Below are 18,039 nucleotides of genomic sequence, written 5' to 3' on the forward strand. Positions count from 1 at the left end.
TCACCTGGATCAAATGATCTGCACCCTAGGGTTCTGAAAGGGATAGCATAGAGATTGTGGAGGCATTAGCAATGATTAAAAATTGTTAGGCACTGGCATAGTACCAGAGGACAGGAAAATTGCAAAAGCCAGTCCATTCTTTAAGAAAGACCAGTCAGCCTGACCTCAGAGGTTGGGAAGATGTTAGAGTCAATTGTTAAGGATGAAGTTATGGAGTACTTGGTGACACAGGACAAGATAGGACAAAGTGAGGATGTCTGTTGAACCTGTTGGAGTTCATTGAGGAGATTACAAGTAGGATAGATAAAGGGGATGCAGTGGATGTTTTATATTTAGACTTGTAGAAGGCCTTTGACAAGGTGCAACGCATACGACTGCTTACCAAGTTAAGAGCCCATGGTATAACAAGAAAGTTACTGGCATGGTTAGAACATTAGCTGATGGTAGGAGGCAGTAAGTGGTAATCAAAGGATCCTTTTCTGGTTGGCTGCCAGTGACTAGTGGTGTTCTGCGGGGGTTGGTGTTGGGACCACTTCATTCTGTGCTATGTATAAATGATTTAGATGATGGAATTGCTGGCTTTGTTGCCATGTTTGCAGATGACACAAAAATTGGTGGAGGAGCAGGTAGTGTTGAGGAAACAGGTAGGCTGCAGAAGGACTTAGTCAGATTAGGAGAATGAGCAAGAAAGTGGCAAATGAAATACAATGTTGGAAAATTCATGGTCATTCACTTTGGTAGTAGAAATAAATGGGTAGACTATTTTCTAAACAGGGAGAAAAATCCAAAAATCTGAGATGCAAAGGGTCTTAGAGTCCTTGTGCAGAACACCCTAAAGATTAACTTACACTTTGTGTTGGTGGTGGAGGAAGGCATATGCAATGTTAGCATTCATTTCAAGAAGTGTAGAATAACGAGCAGAGATGTGATGCTGAGGCTTTATAAGGCACTACTGAGGACTCACTTTGAGTATTGTGAACAGTTTTGGGCTCCTCATCTAAGAAAAGATGTGCTGGCATTGGAAGGTTCAGAGGAGGCTCACAAGGATGATTCTTGGAGTGAAAAGATAATCATACGAGGAACCTTGATGGCTCTGGACATGTACTCACTGGAATTTAGAAGGATGAGGGGAAGGATCTCATTGAAACCTTTCAGATGTTGTAAGGCCTAGACAGATTAGATGTGGAAAGGTTGTTTCCCATGATGTAGGAGTCTAGGACAAAAGGGCAACTTGTCCCCAGGATGGAGGTGCGTCCATTTAAAACAGAGATGCGGAGAAATTGCTTTAACCAGAGAGTGGGGTATTTGTGGAATTTGTTACCATGGGTAGCTGTGGAGACCATGTTGTTAGATGTATCTAAGGCAGAGCTTGACAGCGTCTTAATTGGACACAGCATCAAAGGTTACGGGCAGTGGGACTGAACACGGGAACAAAGGATCAGCCATCATTGAATGGTGGAGCAGACTTGATGGGCAAAATGTCCTAATTCAACTGCTATGTCTTATGGTCTTATGGAATCCCACATGGTCAAGGAGTGAATGTACAAACTCCTTACAGACAATGGTGGGATTTGAACCTGGATGCTGGCATTTTAATACCGTTACACTAAATGCTATGATACCATGCCACCCACCTTTTTTCAATTAGTATGTGTCATAAATAATAGCTGAGCTTTCTGTAAAATTTGTCATGTTTGTCCTGCAGGGGGCTTACAGTTTGCAGCAACTGATAACGTGGATGTAAATGGATTAATTGATTCCTTCACGGGATTAGTGTCAGGAAATGGCAACAGCAGTCAACTGTCCATCCAGGTTTGAATATTTTTCAGTAAGATCAAACCTAAACTGTTGCATTGGAGATATTAATGCCAAAGGGACACATTGCGCAAATGCTTCCATGTCTGACATTCATCTTAGTCACTGCTTGAGTCTCCGACTTCCATTTCACCTCTTTGCTATTCCTGTGGTCTTCCAACTATCTAGTCAACCCGAGACTCTAGACTCATTCCTGCAGCATCGTCCATGAACCAAGCCACTCTTCCCCTGGTTTGTAGCAATTCATTGTGGCACACAACGGGACCTGTATCGAAAACTAGAATAGTTTAAAGAGTGTAGCATGTATTTATGAAGTTTATTCCTCCAAATTAAAACAGTCAATAAAATTAGATACTATATTGTTGTACCACTGAAAGAGGGCTTGCAAATCAGAGCAACCCCATCTATCATTACAATGATGTTGCTGGGACTTGAGGAACTAAGTATGGAGAGCTGTAGGCTGGGTTCAGGTAGATAAGACAAGGATGGCATGGACTAGATGTGTTGAAAGTCCTGTTTTTCTCCTGTATGATTGTATGACTGTATGACTCCATCCGATTTCCCTTTCCCTCTTTAGCCCTAAAATTTATTCCATCACATGCCCATTGATTCCCAGTTTCATTGAATAACCATCAATGGAGGCTGTCACGTTCTCCTTCGCGTGTAACGATAACGTCGAATTTAACGTTGAGATAAACCACAGTCAATGAAACCAGATCGCAGTAAGATTAACCATTTACTGTTCACTCTTCACATTAACATATGGTGAAAACTGTTGATAAAACAATACAAGATTGATACAGTATTTGTTCCTTCCTTAATATCACATTTCAAGTGTAAATACTTGCAAAGGTGACTATAACTACATTACACTAAGGTGCAGTATACAGGAAGAGTTTACCTGCTCCATTGACTACTTTAAATACACTTCCATGCAAACTATCCGCGACTCTTTAACTAACGAAAGCATAAACATTATCTACCGTCGTTACTTCTAACAGGATCGGCATTAACATCTTAGTTCAATATATCGATTATCTATTAACTTACAGCGTTGCTCTCACTGTGATTTCTCATGCCTGCAAAACTACTTGTGCTCAGGTGAGCCTCGTGGAAAGCCCCCACCCTCGCGCTAATTTCGAACCGGTGTTTTCCCACAAGACGCGGCGAAACCGGATGTGACGTCATCACATGCCGATATATTTTACATGCAATGAATATACTTTAAACACTCCTAATTCTAACTAGAAAATACTATTGAATGAATTACTAAGCGAAAATATTATAAACTAAATAACTGTCGTAAAGACAGCACAGAGGCACCATCATCAGGTAGCAAAAACAGCTATCAATGTACCTTTGGGAAGTAGGAGCACATATGTAGTCACTGGGAGAGTTTGCAAACTCTACACAAGAGGTCCGGATTCAACCCTGGACTGGAGATGCTAGACAGCTACAAATTCCACAATAATTTACTTCCATTAAATCTGACTGCACTTGGACTATTGTGTATCCTGGGCCCAGCACGTAAGCACAATTACAAAGAAAGCACAGCAGTGCCTCTACTTCCTTAGGAGTTTGTGAAGATTCAATATGACATCAAGAACTTTGACAGACTTCTATAGATCTGAAGTGGAGAGAAGATTGTCTGGCTGCATCACAGCCTGGTATGGAAACACCTTGAAAGGAAAAATGTACCAAAAAGTAGTGGACATTGCTTAGTCCATCACAGGTAAAACTGTCCCGACCACTGAGCACGTCTATATGAAGGACTGTCACAGGAAAGCAGCATCCGTCATCAGGGATACCCACCACCCAGGGCATGCTCTCTTCTCACTGCAGTCATCAGGAAGAAGGTTAGCACTCACACCACCAGATTTAGTAATACTTACTGACCCTCAACCATCAGATTCTTATAACAAAGCAGATTACCAATTGGGGTGTTACTTCCCAAGTGCTAGGGTCCATGATGAATAGGAGCAGCTGTAGGATATTGTCGAGGGGGAGGGGGAAATGCCAGCAGTCATGGTGCATATTGGTACCAATAACACAGGCAGAAAAGGGAAAGAGGTCCTACGCAGTGAGTATATAAAAAAGCTTAAGGGAAGGAACTCCAAGGTTGTAATCTTTGGATTACCCCTATACCATGGGCTAGTGCAGGTAGGAATGGGGCGACAGCACAGTTGAATGACTGGGTGCAGAGATAGTGATGGAACAAGGTTTCAAGTTCTTGGATCACTGGGAAATTTCTAGGGAAGGGTAACTTGTACAAGAGGGACGGGGTGGACTTGAACTGAATGGGAACCAATATCCTGGCTGCGAGGTTTGCTGGTGCTACTTGGGAGAGTTTTAACTAATTTTGCAGAGGGCTGGGAACCAAAGTCCCAGATCAGTAAGGGAAGAACTGAACCCCAAGGTAGACGTCAGGAAAAGTACTGAAAGGCAAAATCAAAATAACAGGTATAATGGGTCAGATAGATTGACGTGTGTATATTTTAATGCTAGGAGTATTATGGGTAAGGGTGATGAACTTAGAGCATGGATCAGTACATGGAACTATGATGCTGTAGCCTTTACTGAAATGTGGCGGAGAGAGGGGCAGGAATGGGTGATTAATATACCAGGTTTTCAAAGTTTTAGAAAAGATAGAGGAGGAGGAAAAGAGGGGGTGGAGTTGCACTAGTAATCAGGAACAATATCACAGCTGCTCTCAGAGGAGACATAATGGAGGGGTCAGACATTAAGTCTATTTGGGTGGAACTCAGGAATAGGAAGGGTGTGATCACATTGCTGTGATTGTACTACGGACCCCCAATAGGATGCTGAGGAACAGATATATAATCAGATTAAGGAAACGTGTAAAAATAACAGGGTTGTTGACATATAACCATATAACAATCACAGCACGGAAACAGGCCATCTCGGCCCTCCTAGTCTGTGTCGAACTCTTAATCTCACCTAGTCCCACCTACCCACACTCATCCCATAACCCTCCACTCCTTTCCTGTCCATATACCTATCCAATTTTACCTTAAATGACACAACTGAACTGGCCTCTACTACTTCTGCAGGAAGCTCATTCCACACAGCTATCACTCTCTGAGTAAAGAAATACCGCCTCGTGTTTCCCTTAAACTTTTGCCCCCTAACTCTCAAATCATGTCCTCACGTTTGAATCTCCCCTACTCTCAATGGAAACAGCCTATTCACATCAACTCTATCTATCCCTCTCAAAATTTTAAATACCTCGATCAAATCCCCCCTCAACCTTCTACGCTCCAATGAATAGAGACCTAACTTGTTCAACCTTTCTCTGTAACTTAAGTGCTGAAACCCAGGTAACATTCTAGTAAATCGTCTCTCCACTCTCTCTAATTTATTGATATCTTTCCAATAATTCGGTGACCAGAACTGTACACAATATTCCAAATTTGGCCTTACCAATGCCTTGTACAATTTTAACATTACATCCCAACTTCTGTACTCAATGCTTTGATTTATAAAGGCCAGTGTTCCAAAAGCCTTCTTCACCACCCTATCTACATGAGACTCCATCTTCAGGGAACTATGCACTGTTATTCCTAGATCTCTCTGTTCCACTGCATTCCTCAATGCCCTACCATTTACCCTGTATGTTCTATTTGGATTATTCCTGCCAAAATGTAGAACCTCACACTTCTCAGCATTAAACTCCATCTGCCAATGTTCAGCCCATTCTTCTAACCGGCATAAATCTCCCTGCAAGCTTTGAAAACCCACCTCATTATCCACAACACCTCCTAACTTAGTATCATTGGCATTTCAGCTTGGGGGATTTCAACACGGGGTATTTCAGCTTCTGTAATATAAGCTGGAACCTTCTTAGTGTAAGGAGTTTAGATGGGGGTGATTTTGTTAATTGTATTCAGGAAGGTTTCTTAAATCAATATGAGGATGGTCCAGTGAGAGGAGGGGACCGGGTGTCGAATAATGAGCGAGGCCAGGTGACTGACATTTCAGTGGGTGAACAGTTAGGGTACAGTAATCACAACTCCTTAACATTCAAGATAGCTATAAATAACCATGGTCTCTTGTGGGAGAGCTTTAAGTTGGAGTAGGGCAAATTATCAGGGCATTAGGCAGGAATTAAGTTAATTGGGAACAGTTTTCCTCTGGCAAGACCACATCATCCATGTGGAGGGTGCTTAAAGAGCAATTGCATAGAGTACAGGAAAGGCTCCTATTAGAGGGAAGGATGGGGATGGAAAGATAAGAAAGCCTTCGATGTCCAGAGAGGTGATGAGTTTAGTCAAGAAGAAAAATAAAAATTGTGCAAAGCTTCTGAAGTCAGGATCAAACCAAGCGCGAAGAGTATAATGAGCCTGAAATGAACTGAAGACGGTAATTAAGAATGCAAAGAGGGGTCATGAAGGATTAAGGTGAATCCCAAGGCATTCTATACATACATTGAGTAAAAGGATAACTAGGGAGAAGATGTGAGGTGTGAAGGGGGAAAAATTTGCTTGGATATGGACATTATGATTGAGGTACATAATGAGTACTTTGCTTCTGTATTTACCAAGGAAAAGGATATGGAGGATGGGCATTAGTGCTGACTGTATAAATACGTTAGGGTGTTTAGAGGTCAAGGAGGAGGAAGTGTTGGGCCTCCTAATGAGTATTAAGGATTTACTCCAGGTTGTTGTAGGAGGCAAGAGGTGAGATTGCTGAGCCCCTGACCCACGTTTTTGTGCCCTCTCTAGCTACAGGCAAGGACTGGCGGATGGCTAATGTTGTACTTCTATTTAAGAAGGGAACAATGGAAAATCCTGGGAACTATTAAGCTATGAGTTTCATGTCAGTGTCGGGAAATTGCTGATGAAAGTTCTTAGGGATAGGATATATGAGCATTTGGAAACCCATGGCCCAATTTAGAAGAGTGAGCAAGGGTCTGTGTGTGGCAGGTCATTCCTTACTAACTTGATTGCATTTATTGACAAGGTGATGAGAGAGATTGTGAAGGTAGGCTAGTGGATGTAGTATACATGGATTTTAATAAGGTGTTCGACAATGTCCCTAATGGGAGGCTAATCAAGAAGATATGTGGGATCCGTGGAGAATTGGCTGTTTAGATTCTGAACTGGCTTGGGCGTTGAAAACAGAGGGTAGTTCTCAAAGGGACCTATCTGAGCTGGAGGTCTGTAGTTAGTGGTGTTCCACAGGGATCTATACTGGGACTTCTGATATTTGAATTGTATATAAACGACCTGGATGAAATTATAGTTGGGTAGATTAGTAAATTTGCAGATGATACCAAGATTCGTGGAGTTGTGGATAGGGTAAAAGACTGGCAAAGAGTGTGATATAGATCAGTTCAAGAAATGGCAGTAGGTCAAATGCAAGGAGACAGTATACTGTTAAAGGCAAGGTCCAAAACAGTGTTGTTGAGAAGACAGATCTTGGGATCTAAATTTATAGCTTCTTGAAAATAACTACTCAAGTCCACAAGGTGGTTATGTAGGCCTCTGGAATGCTTGCTTTTACTAGTTGAGGCATTGAGTTGTAAAGTCTGGAGGTTTTGTTGCAACTTTATTAAACTCTGGTAAGGCCAGATCCGGAATATTGCGTCCAGTTCTGGCCGCCCCACTTTTGCAACAATGTTGAGGTTTTGGAGAGGGTGCAGAAGAGGTTTAGCAGGATGCTGCCTCATTTAGAGTGCATGTGCTATCACGAGAGACTGGATAAATTTGGGTTGTTTTCTCTGGAGTGGTAGAGGCTGAAGGAAGATCTAATAGAGGTTTACAAGATTATGAGAGGCATAGTTAGAGTGGACAAAGAATATCTGTTTCCCAGGGTTGAAATGTCTAATACCAGAGGGCATGCATTGAAGGTGAGAGGCATTAGGCTGAAGGGGGATGTGAGTGGTAAGTTTTTTACTTAGAGAGTTGTGAATGCCCGGAATGTGCTGCCTGGTATGGTGGTAAAGGCATAAAGGCAAACATCTTTTACGAGATAAATACAAAGTACACTGCAGATGCTGTGGTCAGATCAACACGTACAAAAGCTGGATGAACAGCAGGTCGGGCAGCATCCATTGAAATGAGCAGTCAACGTTTCGGGCGAAACCCTTTTTGTACGTGTTGATCTTTTAAGAGGTGTTTGGATAAGCACATGGATGTAAGGAAGATGGAGGGATATGGACATAATATAGGTAGGAGGGATTAGTTTTGAGGTTTTTTAAAAATGGGTTTTTAACTGGTTTGGCACAACATTGTTGGCCGAATGGCCTGTTCCTGCCCTGTTCTCTTCAATGTTCTATGTTCTATCCTTTCAGATTCTGCTATTTAGCCACAACTAAAGTTCATCCAGCAACTTAGCTAGGGAAAATACCATTAATTTCACTTACTGATTTTATTACAGTAAAGTAATAATTCTGTTTGTTTGGTTCCAGCTTGAAAACTCAGGACAAAGCTTGGAGACCAGCGGTTGGTTGAATGACACAGTTGTCATTGATAAGACAGTTGGGAATGACACCTTTTTTGTGGTGAATTGGGAGAGAGAGAATCCAATAATATTTGTACAAGACCCCAGTGGAAATACTTACAGTAATTCTGACTTCAAAATAGATCAGTCTGCAAGATCAGCCCGTCTTAAGATTAATGGCACTGCAAAGGTATGGATCAAAATATGGACTATAATGGCTAAAGCGTTCATCTGGGTGCTGTTTCACCAGTTGTGTATTTTTGCTTTTGCTTTTTGATTATTTTCTTTTTGATTGTCTGTTTTCTCTGGCTAATTTGTCCAAATGCATTCTCAGTTCAGATATGACCCTATTTTCCACAGCAGCCATCAGCATCCCAAGAAGTAAGTATGAAATGCACCTCCTGGCCAAAGTGACAGCTGTTCCATTGCAGCTGCCTGAGCTTCTGAGTTCCTCCAGCGTTTTGGGTGAGATGCTCTCTGGGACAGAGGATGTTTTGCTCCCAGTCCAGAGCTCCGCAGTATGAGCTGGCTGATGAATCTTCTGTGAGATTCACAGAGCAGACTCTCCACCCAAAACGTCTCTGTAGATGCTACCAACCTACAGAGTTTCTCCAGCATTTTGCGTGAGTTACTCCATTTTGAGTACTGTTTGGGGGAGGGGCGACATAGCTGGTGGAAGCAACAGTTAGTCTGGCCCTCTAGCTCAGAAGAGTAGGGAACTGAAGAGAATGTCAGCAGTAATCGTGGACTCTATAGTCAGGGGGACAGATAAGCGATTCTGTGGACGCAAAAATGGAACGTTGCCTCTCTGGTGCCAGAGTGCATGATGTTTCTGAATGTGTCCACAATATCCTGAAAAGGGAGAGTGAGCAGCCAGAAGTCGTGGTCCATATTGGTACCAACAACATAGGTAGGAAAAGGGAGGAGGTCTTGAAAACAGAATACAGAGAGTTAGGAAGGAAGCTGAGGAGCAGGACCACAAGGATACTAATCTTGGGATTACTTCCTTTGCCACATGACAGTGAAGATAGGAATAGAATGAGGTAGTGGATAAGTGCATGACTGAAGAATTGGAGCAGGGAGCAGGGACTAGATTCTGATTTCTGGATGTTTGAAACTTCTTCTGAAGCAGGTGGGACCTGAACCAAAGGGACGGGTTGCACTTGAATCTCGTGGTGGGGGGGGGGGGTAACCAATATTCTTGAAGGCATGTTTACTAGAGTTATCTGTTGGGAGTGGTTTAAACTAATATGGCAGGGGGATGGGAGCCAATATGACAGAGCTGAGGATGAGCCAGCAGGTTTCCAAGTAGCTGATGGATGTAACATGAATGTAAGGAAGAGCAAGCCAAAGACTGGACACAAATGCATCCAGAACAAAGTATTAAATTGTACTACAGAGGTAAAATTCAAAAGGGTGAGAATGCAGGACTATATTTAAATGTGCATAGCAGTCAGAATAAAGTGGACAATATTGTGGCACAGCTAGAGATTTATTGGTATAACGTTGTGGGCATCACTGAGTTGTGGTTGAAAGAAGGTCATAGTTGGGAGCTTAAGAAAGCGTATACTTCGAGTCAAAAGGACAGGCAGCAAGGCATAGGTGGTGGTGTGACTCGGTTGGTAAGAGATGGGATTACATCTTTAGAAAGAGGTGACAGGGTCACAGAATGTAGAATCTTTGTTCTTTTCTTTCTAAATCTTTTTATTAATATTAGTAATATGGACAGAATACAGATGATATATTGATAAAGAAATTACCAACATACACATTCCATTACATATGAAAAAAAACATACATAATAGTTACAATATAAATGAGTTTACCAAGGCATAAGCCATAAGATATATGTATAGACATAGTAAATCTAAATATTTCATAATGTATAATATAAAAAAAACAGAAAAAAGAAAGAAAAAAAAACAAAAAAAATTTATATAATGCAGAACTAGCTAATCTAATCTAATAACTATAACTAATAAGTAATATAAAAGAAAAAAAACAAAAAAAAGAAGGAAAAAAAAAAGCGGGCTGTTTATAATATCTCACAAAAATAAGTATTCATCAATGCCGTCACTTCCGGTCCTCTCAAAATACATAAGCTAAAAGCTGGGAAATCAAATGAACTTGGCACAGGGTCATATTACATCATATGAAAATGTTGAATAAATGGTCTCCATAACTTTTCAAATTTAATAGAAGTCTCAAAAGTACCACTTCTAATTTTTTCTAAATTTAAACATAACATAGTTTGAGAGAACCAATTAAATACAGTGGGAGGATCAATTTCTTTCCAATTCAACAATATAGATCTTCTAGCCATCAGAGTTAGAAATGCAATCATTCAACGGGCTGAAGAAGATAAATGCAGTGAGTCTAACATTGGTAAACCAAAAATTGCGGTAATAGGATGAGGTTGTAAATCGATATTCAAAACCGCAGAAATAATATCAAAAATATCTTTCCAATATTTCTCCAAAAATGAACACGACCAAAACATGTGAGTTAAAGACGCAATTTCAGAATGATATATGTTGAATCTTTGTGATGGAGTTAAGAAACTACAAGGGTATAAAATAACACATTATGAGAATCATATATAGTCCTCCAAATAATAGCCAAGATGTGAAGTTGAGATTGCAAAGGAAGCTGGAGAAGACATGTAATAAGGGTAATGTCACAATTGTAATGGCGGATTTCAATATGCAAGGGGATTGGAACAATCAGGTTTGTGTTGAATCACAAAAAAGGGAACTTGTTGAATGCCTTTGAGATGGCTTTTTAGGGCAGCTTGTGCTTGAACCTACTCAGGGAAAGTCTGTCTAAGATTGAGTGTTGTGTACTAATCCAGATATGCCTAACGTAAAGGAACCCTTAGGAGGCAAAGATCATAATATGATTGAACTCATACTGCAATTTGAGAAGGAGAAGGTTAAGTCACATGTATCAATATTGCAATGGAATAAAGGGTATTATAGAGGCATGGGAGAGGAACTTGCTCAGGTGGATTGGAGGAAAACCAAGGAAAGGACCATTAAGGTAGCAAAAGTGACTGGAAAGTTGGATGATTGGGAAGCTTTTAACATCCAACAAGAGGAAACTAAAAAGCTATAAGAAAGGAAAAGATGAAATATGAAGGCAAACTAGCCAATAATATAAGGGAGGATACCATTTTTTTTGTTATAGGAAGAGTAAAGGGGAGGGGAGAGTTGATATTGGACCACTAGGAAATGATGCTGATGAAGTAGTGATGGGGACAAAGAAATGGCAGATGAACCTAATGGGTATTTTGCATCTGTCTTCACTGTGGAAGACATTAGTAATCTGCCAGAGGTCCATGAGCGTTAGGGAGTAGGAGTGAATTCTGTTGCTATTACAAAGGAAAAAGTGCTGGGCAAACTCAAATTCTTAAGGTGGTTAAGCCACCTGGACCAGATGGGCTGCAACCTGGAGTCCTGAGAGAGCCTGCGGAAAAGATAATGGATGCACTGGTCATGATCTTCCAAGAATCACTTGATTCGGGCATGGTCCCAGAGGACTAGAAGACTGTAAATGTCACTCCACTCTTTAAGAAGGGAGGAAGGCAAAAGGAAGGAAATTATAGGCCAGTTAGCCTACCCTCAGTGGTTGGGAAAGTGTTGGAATTTACTATTAAGGGTATTTGGGGTACTTGGAGATTAATGATAAAATAAGTTAAATTTTCGTGACGCAGGCTCGATGGGCTGGGTGGGCTACTCCTGCTCCCATTTCCTATTTTCTTATGTAAATTCAGCATGGGTTCTGTAAAGGAAAATATTGCCTGACAAATCTGTTAAGATACTTTGAGAAAGTAACAAACAGGGTGGACAAAGGAGAGACAGTGGATGTCATTTACTTGTACTTTCAGAAGGCAGTTGATAAGATACCACACATGAGGCTACTTAACAAGATAAAGAGCCAGTGATGTTACAGGAAAGATACTGGTGTAGACAGAAGAATGGCTGACAGGCAGGAGGCAGTGAGTGGGAATAAAGGGGGCCTTTTCTGGTCAGCTACCAGTAACTGCAGTAATGGTGTTCCTCAAGGTTCATTATTGGACTGCTATTTTTCACATTGTTTGTTGATGATTTGGATAATGGAATTAATGGCTTTGTGGCAAAGTTTGTGGATGATACATAGAAAGGTGATGGGGAAGGTAGTGTTGAGGGGGCAATGTGATGGCAGCAGGACAAATTGAAAGAATGGGCAAAGAAGAAACAGATGGAATACAGTGTTAGGAAATGCATGATAATGCATTTTGGTAAAAGGAACAATAATGACCTGGCCTCCACAGCTGCTTGTGGTAACAAATTCACCACAAATTCACCACACTCTGCCTAAAGAAGTTTCTCCACATCTCTGGTTTAAGTGGATGCCCCATTATCCTAACACTGTGCTCGCTTGTTCTCGACTCCCCCACCATGAGAAATATCCTTTCCACATCTACCTTGTCTAGGCCTTTCAACACTTGAAAGTTTCAATGAGATTCCCCTCATTCTTTTAAATTCCAGCAAGTACAGACCCTGAGTTCCTCCTGTGATAACCCTTTCATTCCCTGAATCATCCTTGTAAACCTCCCCGAACCCTTTCCAATGCCAGTACATCTTTTGTAAGATGAGGAGCCCAACACTGTTCACAATACTCAAGGAGAGGCCTCGCCAACACCTTATAAAGCCTCAGCATCACATCTTTGCTCTTGTATTCTAGACCTCTTGAAATGAATGCTAACATTGCATTTGCCTTCCTCATCACCAACTCTACCTGCAAGTTAACCTTCTGCACAAGGACTTCCAAGTCCCCAAGCATCTCAGAGTTTTAGGTTTGTTCCCTATTTAGAAACTAGGCTGTGCATCTATTTCTTCCACCAAAGTGCATGACCATGCATTTTGCAACATTGTATTTCATTTGCCACCCTCTTGTCCAATCGCCTAATGTCGACCTGCAACCTACCTGTTTCCTCGACACTACCTGCAAACTTGGGAACAAAGCCATCTATTCCATCATCTAAAACATTGATATTCAGCATGAAAAGAAGTGGTCCCCGTGCTGACCCCTGCAGAACACCACTAGTCACTGGCGGCCTTCCAGAAAAGGACCCCTTTATTTCCACTCATTGCCTCCTACCAATCAACCAATGGTGTACCCACGCCAGTACTTTCCTGTAATCCCATGAGCTCTTAATTTGGTAAGCAGCCTCATGTGTGGCACCTTGTCGAAGGCCTTCTGAAAGTCCAAATATGCAACATCCACAGCATTCCTTTTATCTATCCTTCTTGTAATATCCTCAAAGAGTTCCAACAAGTTCATCAGGCAATGTTTTCTCTTAAGAGAACCATTCTGGCTTTGTCCTGCCTTGTCCTGTGTTACTAAGTACTCCATAACCCCATCCTTACCAATTGAATCCAACATCTTCCAAACCACTGAGATCAAGTTATCTGGTGTATAATTTCATTTCTGCTGCCTTCCTCCTTTCTTAAAGAGTGGAGAGAGATTTGCAATTTTCCAGTCCTTTGGCACCATGCCCGATTCCAGTGATTTTTTTTTAAAGATCATTGCTAATGCCTCCACAATCTCTACTACTACCTCTTTCAGAACCCTAGGGTGATGCTCATCTGGTCTGGGTGACTTATATATCCTTAGATCTTTCAGCTTTTTGAGCAACCTCTCCAAATAATACTCTCTTCTCTTCCCTCACACCCTTCAACATTTGGCACATTGCTAGTGACTTCCACAGTGAAGACTAATGCAAAATACTCATTTAGTTCATCTGCCATCTCCTTGTTCCCTGTAATTATTTCTCCAGCCTCATTTTCCTATATCCGCTCTCAAATTTATTTTTTACATACTTGAAAAAGCTTTTACTATCCACTTTGATATTATTTGGTAGCTTGCTTTTGTATTTCATCTTTTCCCTCCTAATGACTCTTCTTGTTGTTCTTTGTAGAATTTTAAAAGCTTCCCAATCCTCTGTATTCCCACTCTTTCTTGCTTTGTTGTATGCCCTCTCTTTTGCTTTTACATTAGCTTTGACTTCCCTTGTCAGCCATTGAGAATTACTTTGTTTTTGAAATACATCTATCCTGCACCTTCCTCATCTTTCCTTGAAACTATTGCCATTGCTGCTCTGTAGTCACCCCTGTCAACATATCTTTCCAATATACTTTGGCCAACACGTCTCTTATTCCAGTGTAATTTCCTTTACTCCACTGAAATACTGTTGCATCAGACTTTATTTTCTCCCTGTCAAACTTCAAGTTGAACTCAATCATATTGTGATCACTGGTTCCTAAGTGTTCTTTTACCTTAAACTCCCTAATCATCTCCAGTTCACTGTATAGCACCCAATCTAGTACAGCTGATCCCCTAGTAGGCTCAATGACAAACTGCTCTAAAAAGCCACCTCATAGGCATTCAACAAACTCACTCTTTTGAGATCCAATACCATTAAGATTTTCCTGATCGATGTGCATGGTGAAATCTCCCATGACTATCATAACATTCCCCTTTTGATATGTCTTTTCTATTTCCTGTTGTAATCTCTGGTCCACAGCCAGCCACTGTTCAGGGGCCTGTATATCACTGCCATCAGGGTTCTTTTGCACTTGCAGTTTCTTAATATAAACCCATAAGGATTCAACATCTTCTGATCCTACGTCACCATCTTTCTACTGATTTGATGTCATTCTTTACCAGCAAATCCACACCACTCCCTCTGACTACCATCCTATCCCTCTGATACAACGTGTAAATTGAGACACTCAGTTCCCAACTACAACCATCCTTTAGCCACGATTCAGTGATGATCACCACATCATAATTGGCAATCTGTAATCATGTAACAAGATGATCCACCTTATTTCTTATGCTCCATGCATTGAGATATAACACTATGAGTACTGTATTTGCTACCCTTTTTGATTCTGCACCTCTGCTGCACTGATACTCACCCTGCTGGCTGCAAAAATTATGTGTTGTCGTTGAACAGTGTCCAGAAGAGGTTCTTGAGTATGTTTCTGGGAATGAAGGGGTTAACACTTGAAGAGCATTTGCCAGCTTAGGTCTGTATTCACTGGAATTTAAAGGAATGCATGAGGATCTCATTGAAACCTATTGAAAGTTGAAAGAACTAGTGGATGTGAAGAGGATGTTTCCTATGGTGGGGTTATCCAGAACCAGAGGGTACAGCCCCAAAACTGAGTGGCAACCTTTTAGAACAGAGGTAAGGAGGAATTTTTTTAGCTGGAGAATCTGTGGAATGCTCTGACACAGATATGGTAGAGGCCAAAACCATGGGTATATTTCAGGTGGAATATGATCGTTTCCTGATCAGTCAGGTTATCATAGGATACGGCGAGAAGGCAGGTGTATGGAGTTAAGTGGGATCCGGGATCAGCCATGACTGAATGGCAGAGGAGACTTGATGGGCTGAATGGCCTGATTCTGCTTCTATATCTTCTGGTCTTATGATCATTCACAGCTGTGGCAGTTCATACTTGAATGGATTGCTTAGGATTCTGAAGACTTCTTTTGTTATTTCTGCTTGAACTCATTGTGCCTGCATAATAGAGATTCCAGACAATCAAAGTTGTTCCTGAATATTGCTTCACCTTTTGAGTTTATTAGCTGATGAATCCATGTAGAGATGAGGTTACAGTAACACACACAAAATGCTGGTGGCACACAGCAGACCAGGCAGCATCTATATGGAGAAGCACTGTCGATGTTTCGAGCCAAGACCCTTGGTCTGTCCTGATGAAGTGTCTCGGCCCGAAACATCAACAGTGCTTCTCCTTATAGATGCTGCCTGACCTGCTGTGTTCCACCAGCATTTTTTGTGTGTTGCTTGAATTTCCAGCATCTGCAGATTTCCTCGTGTTAGAAGTGAGATTGTTTCATTGTTCAGGACTGTACCAGGGTTCTGGAACTGTGAAGCAACATTTGTGTTAGCTGTGCTCTCACCATTCCTTACAGCACATTTGAGATCCTATGGCATGAGACAGGTGAGAGAAATAAGCTTTTTGTTTCACACCAGAATGACTTCCCTGGTATATTTTGAGTTCTCCAGAAGTCCGATGGTACAATCTGCTGTTCAAAGCCAGTAAGTCTGCTATGCAGAATGGAGCCATATCTGAACAGCATGGTTGACACAGTAGCTGTAGTTGTAATAGTTTACAGCACAGACAATTAGCGATCATGATTCAATTCTCACCACTGTCTGGAAGGAGTTTGTACCTTCTCTCTGTGATCACATGGCTTTCCTCTGAGTGCCCCAGTTTCCTCCAATATTGCAAAGAGGTACGTGTTGGGTTGGAGTTAATAAGAGAGAAGTGAATGCTATGTTGGTGCCAGAGGCATTGTATCACTTGCAGGTTTCACCTGCACAATCCTCAGACCGTGTTGATTGTTCACACAAATGCCACATTTTGCTGCATGTTTTGATGCACATGTAACAAAAAAAAAGGCTAAGCTTTATCTTTAGAGAACAGATGAGATTGACAGTGAGTGGAAAAGGTTTGGCTTTGGTATCTTTCAGCTTCTGCACAACTGTTTTCTTCCAGCAGATTAGCATTGTAGTTAGTGCGCTTAATAATAGTTGAAGGTAAAAGTGTCAATAAAAAGTGTTGATTGTGCATATCTTTCAAATTTTTCATCAAGATGTAGACAGGAACATGTGCGCTGTCCCCTTCCTGAACTCAATGCCCAGTAATAAAAGCTTGAAAGCAGTCAGCCATCAGTGTCCTGGCCATTGCTTCCAAGCCAAGCAAATAATAATGAGGCTATTTTAAGAGTGCTGTTCCCTCTAAGCTGCGTGGGTGTGTGGCCGGCGGAGACTGAAATGTTCCCATGCACGTAGCCTTTGTTCATGCGCAGCTGTAATTTTCTGTTACATAAAGCACTGGTGAGGCCTTTCTTGGAGTATTGTGAGCAGTTCTGGGCCCTTATCTTAGAAAGGATGTTCTGAAACTGGAGAGGGTTCAAAAGAGGTTCACGAAAATGATTCCAGGATTGAATGGCTTGACATATGGAGACCATCTGATGGTTCTGGGCCTGTATTTGCTGCAATTCAGAAGAATGAGGGGGACCTCGATGAAACCTATCGAATGGTGAAAACCTTGATGGTATGGATGTGGAGAGAATATTTCCTAAGGCAGGAGAGTCAAATAGCAGAGGAAATAGCCACAGAATAGAGGTTTGTCTATTTAGAATGGAGATAAGAAGGAATTTCTTTAGCCAGAGAGTGGTGAATCTATGAAATTCCTTGCCACAGGCAGCTGAGGAGGCCAAGTCTTTATGTATATTTAAGGCAGAGTTTGATAGATTCTTAATAGGTCAGGGCATGAAGGGATATGGGGAGAAAATCGAGGAAACTGAGGGTGAGAGGAAAATCTGACCACCATGATAACATGGAGGAGCAAACTCGATGGGCCAAATGGCCTAATTCTTCTCCTATATCTTATGGTCTTATAATGTTAAAATGATTTTGAGTTTATGCTAATATAATTGTGAAACTATGTAATTAGTTGTGAATATAATCCATAGATTTTCTAAATGATAAACACTCAATATTTACTTTGAAACATTTTAGAGATTCAACATATTTACATAGTCAGTGTTTCAAGTTGCAACACTGTCACAAGTTGTAATAATAAACATAGAATGGAAGTGGATAGCTTGTTGTTAATAAACCACCAACCTGCTGAATACAGATACCATCTAAGTTTAAAATTTAAAAGCTTACAAAAT

General features: G+C 41.2%; 1 protein-coding gene across 2 annotated transcripts in view; it reads left to right on the forward strand.

Annotated features, from left to right (window-relative positions):
• Window positions 1-18,039, forward strand: part of LOC132401715 (calcium-activated chloride channel regulator 1-like) — a 77,122-nt gene that overhangs the window by 26,211 nt on the left and 32,872 nt on the right. The window contains exons 9-10 of one of the 2 annotated variants that reach the window (XM_059983828.1): window positions 1,706-1,812; window positions 8,246-8,467. In XM_059983828.1, the coding sequence (XP_059839811.1) occupies window positions 1,706-1,812; window positions 8,246-8,467 (329 nt within the window). The remainder of the gene's footprint in view (window positions 1-1,705; window positions 1,813-8,245; window positions 8,468-18,039) is intronic. The other variant, XM_059983829.1, reaches the window with a different exon arrangement.

The sequence above is a fragment of the Hypanus sabinus genome, chromosome 11 (genome assembly GCF_030144855.1).
Source record: "Hypanus sabinus isolate sHypSab1 chromosome 11, sHypSab1.hap1, whole genome shotgun sequence".
Classification (NCBI taxonomy): domain Eukaryota; kingdom Metazoa; phylum Chordata; class Chondrichthyes; order Myliobatiformes; family Dasyatidae; genus Hypanus; species Hypanus sabinus.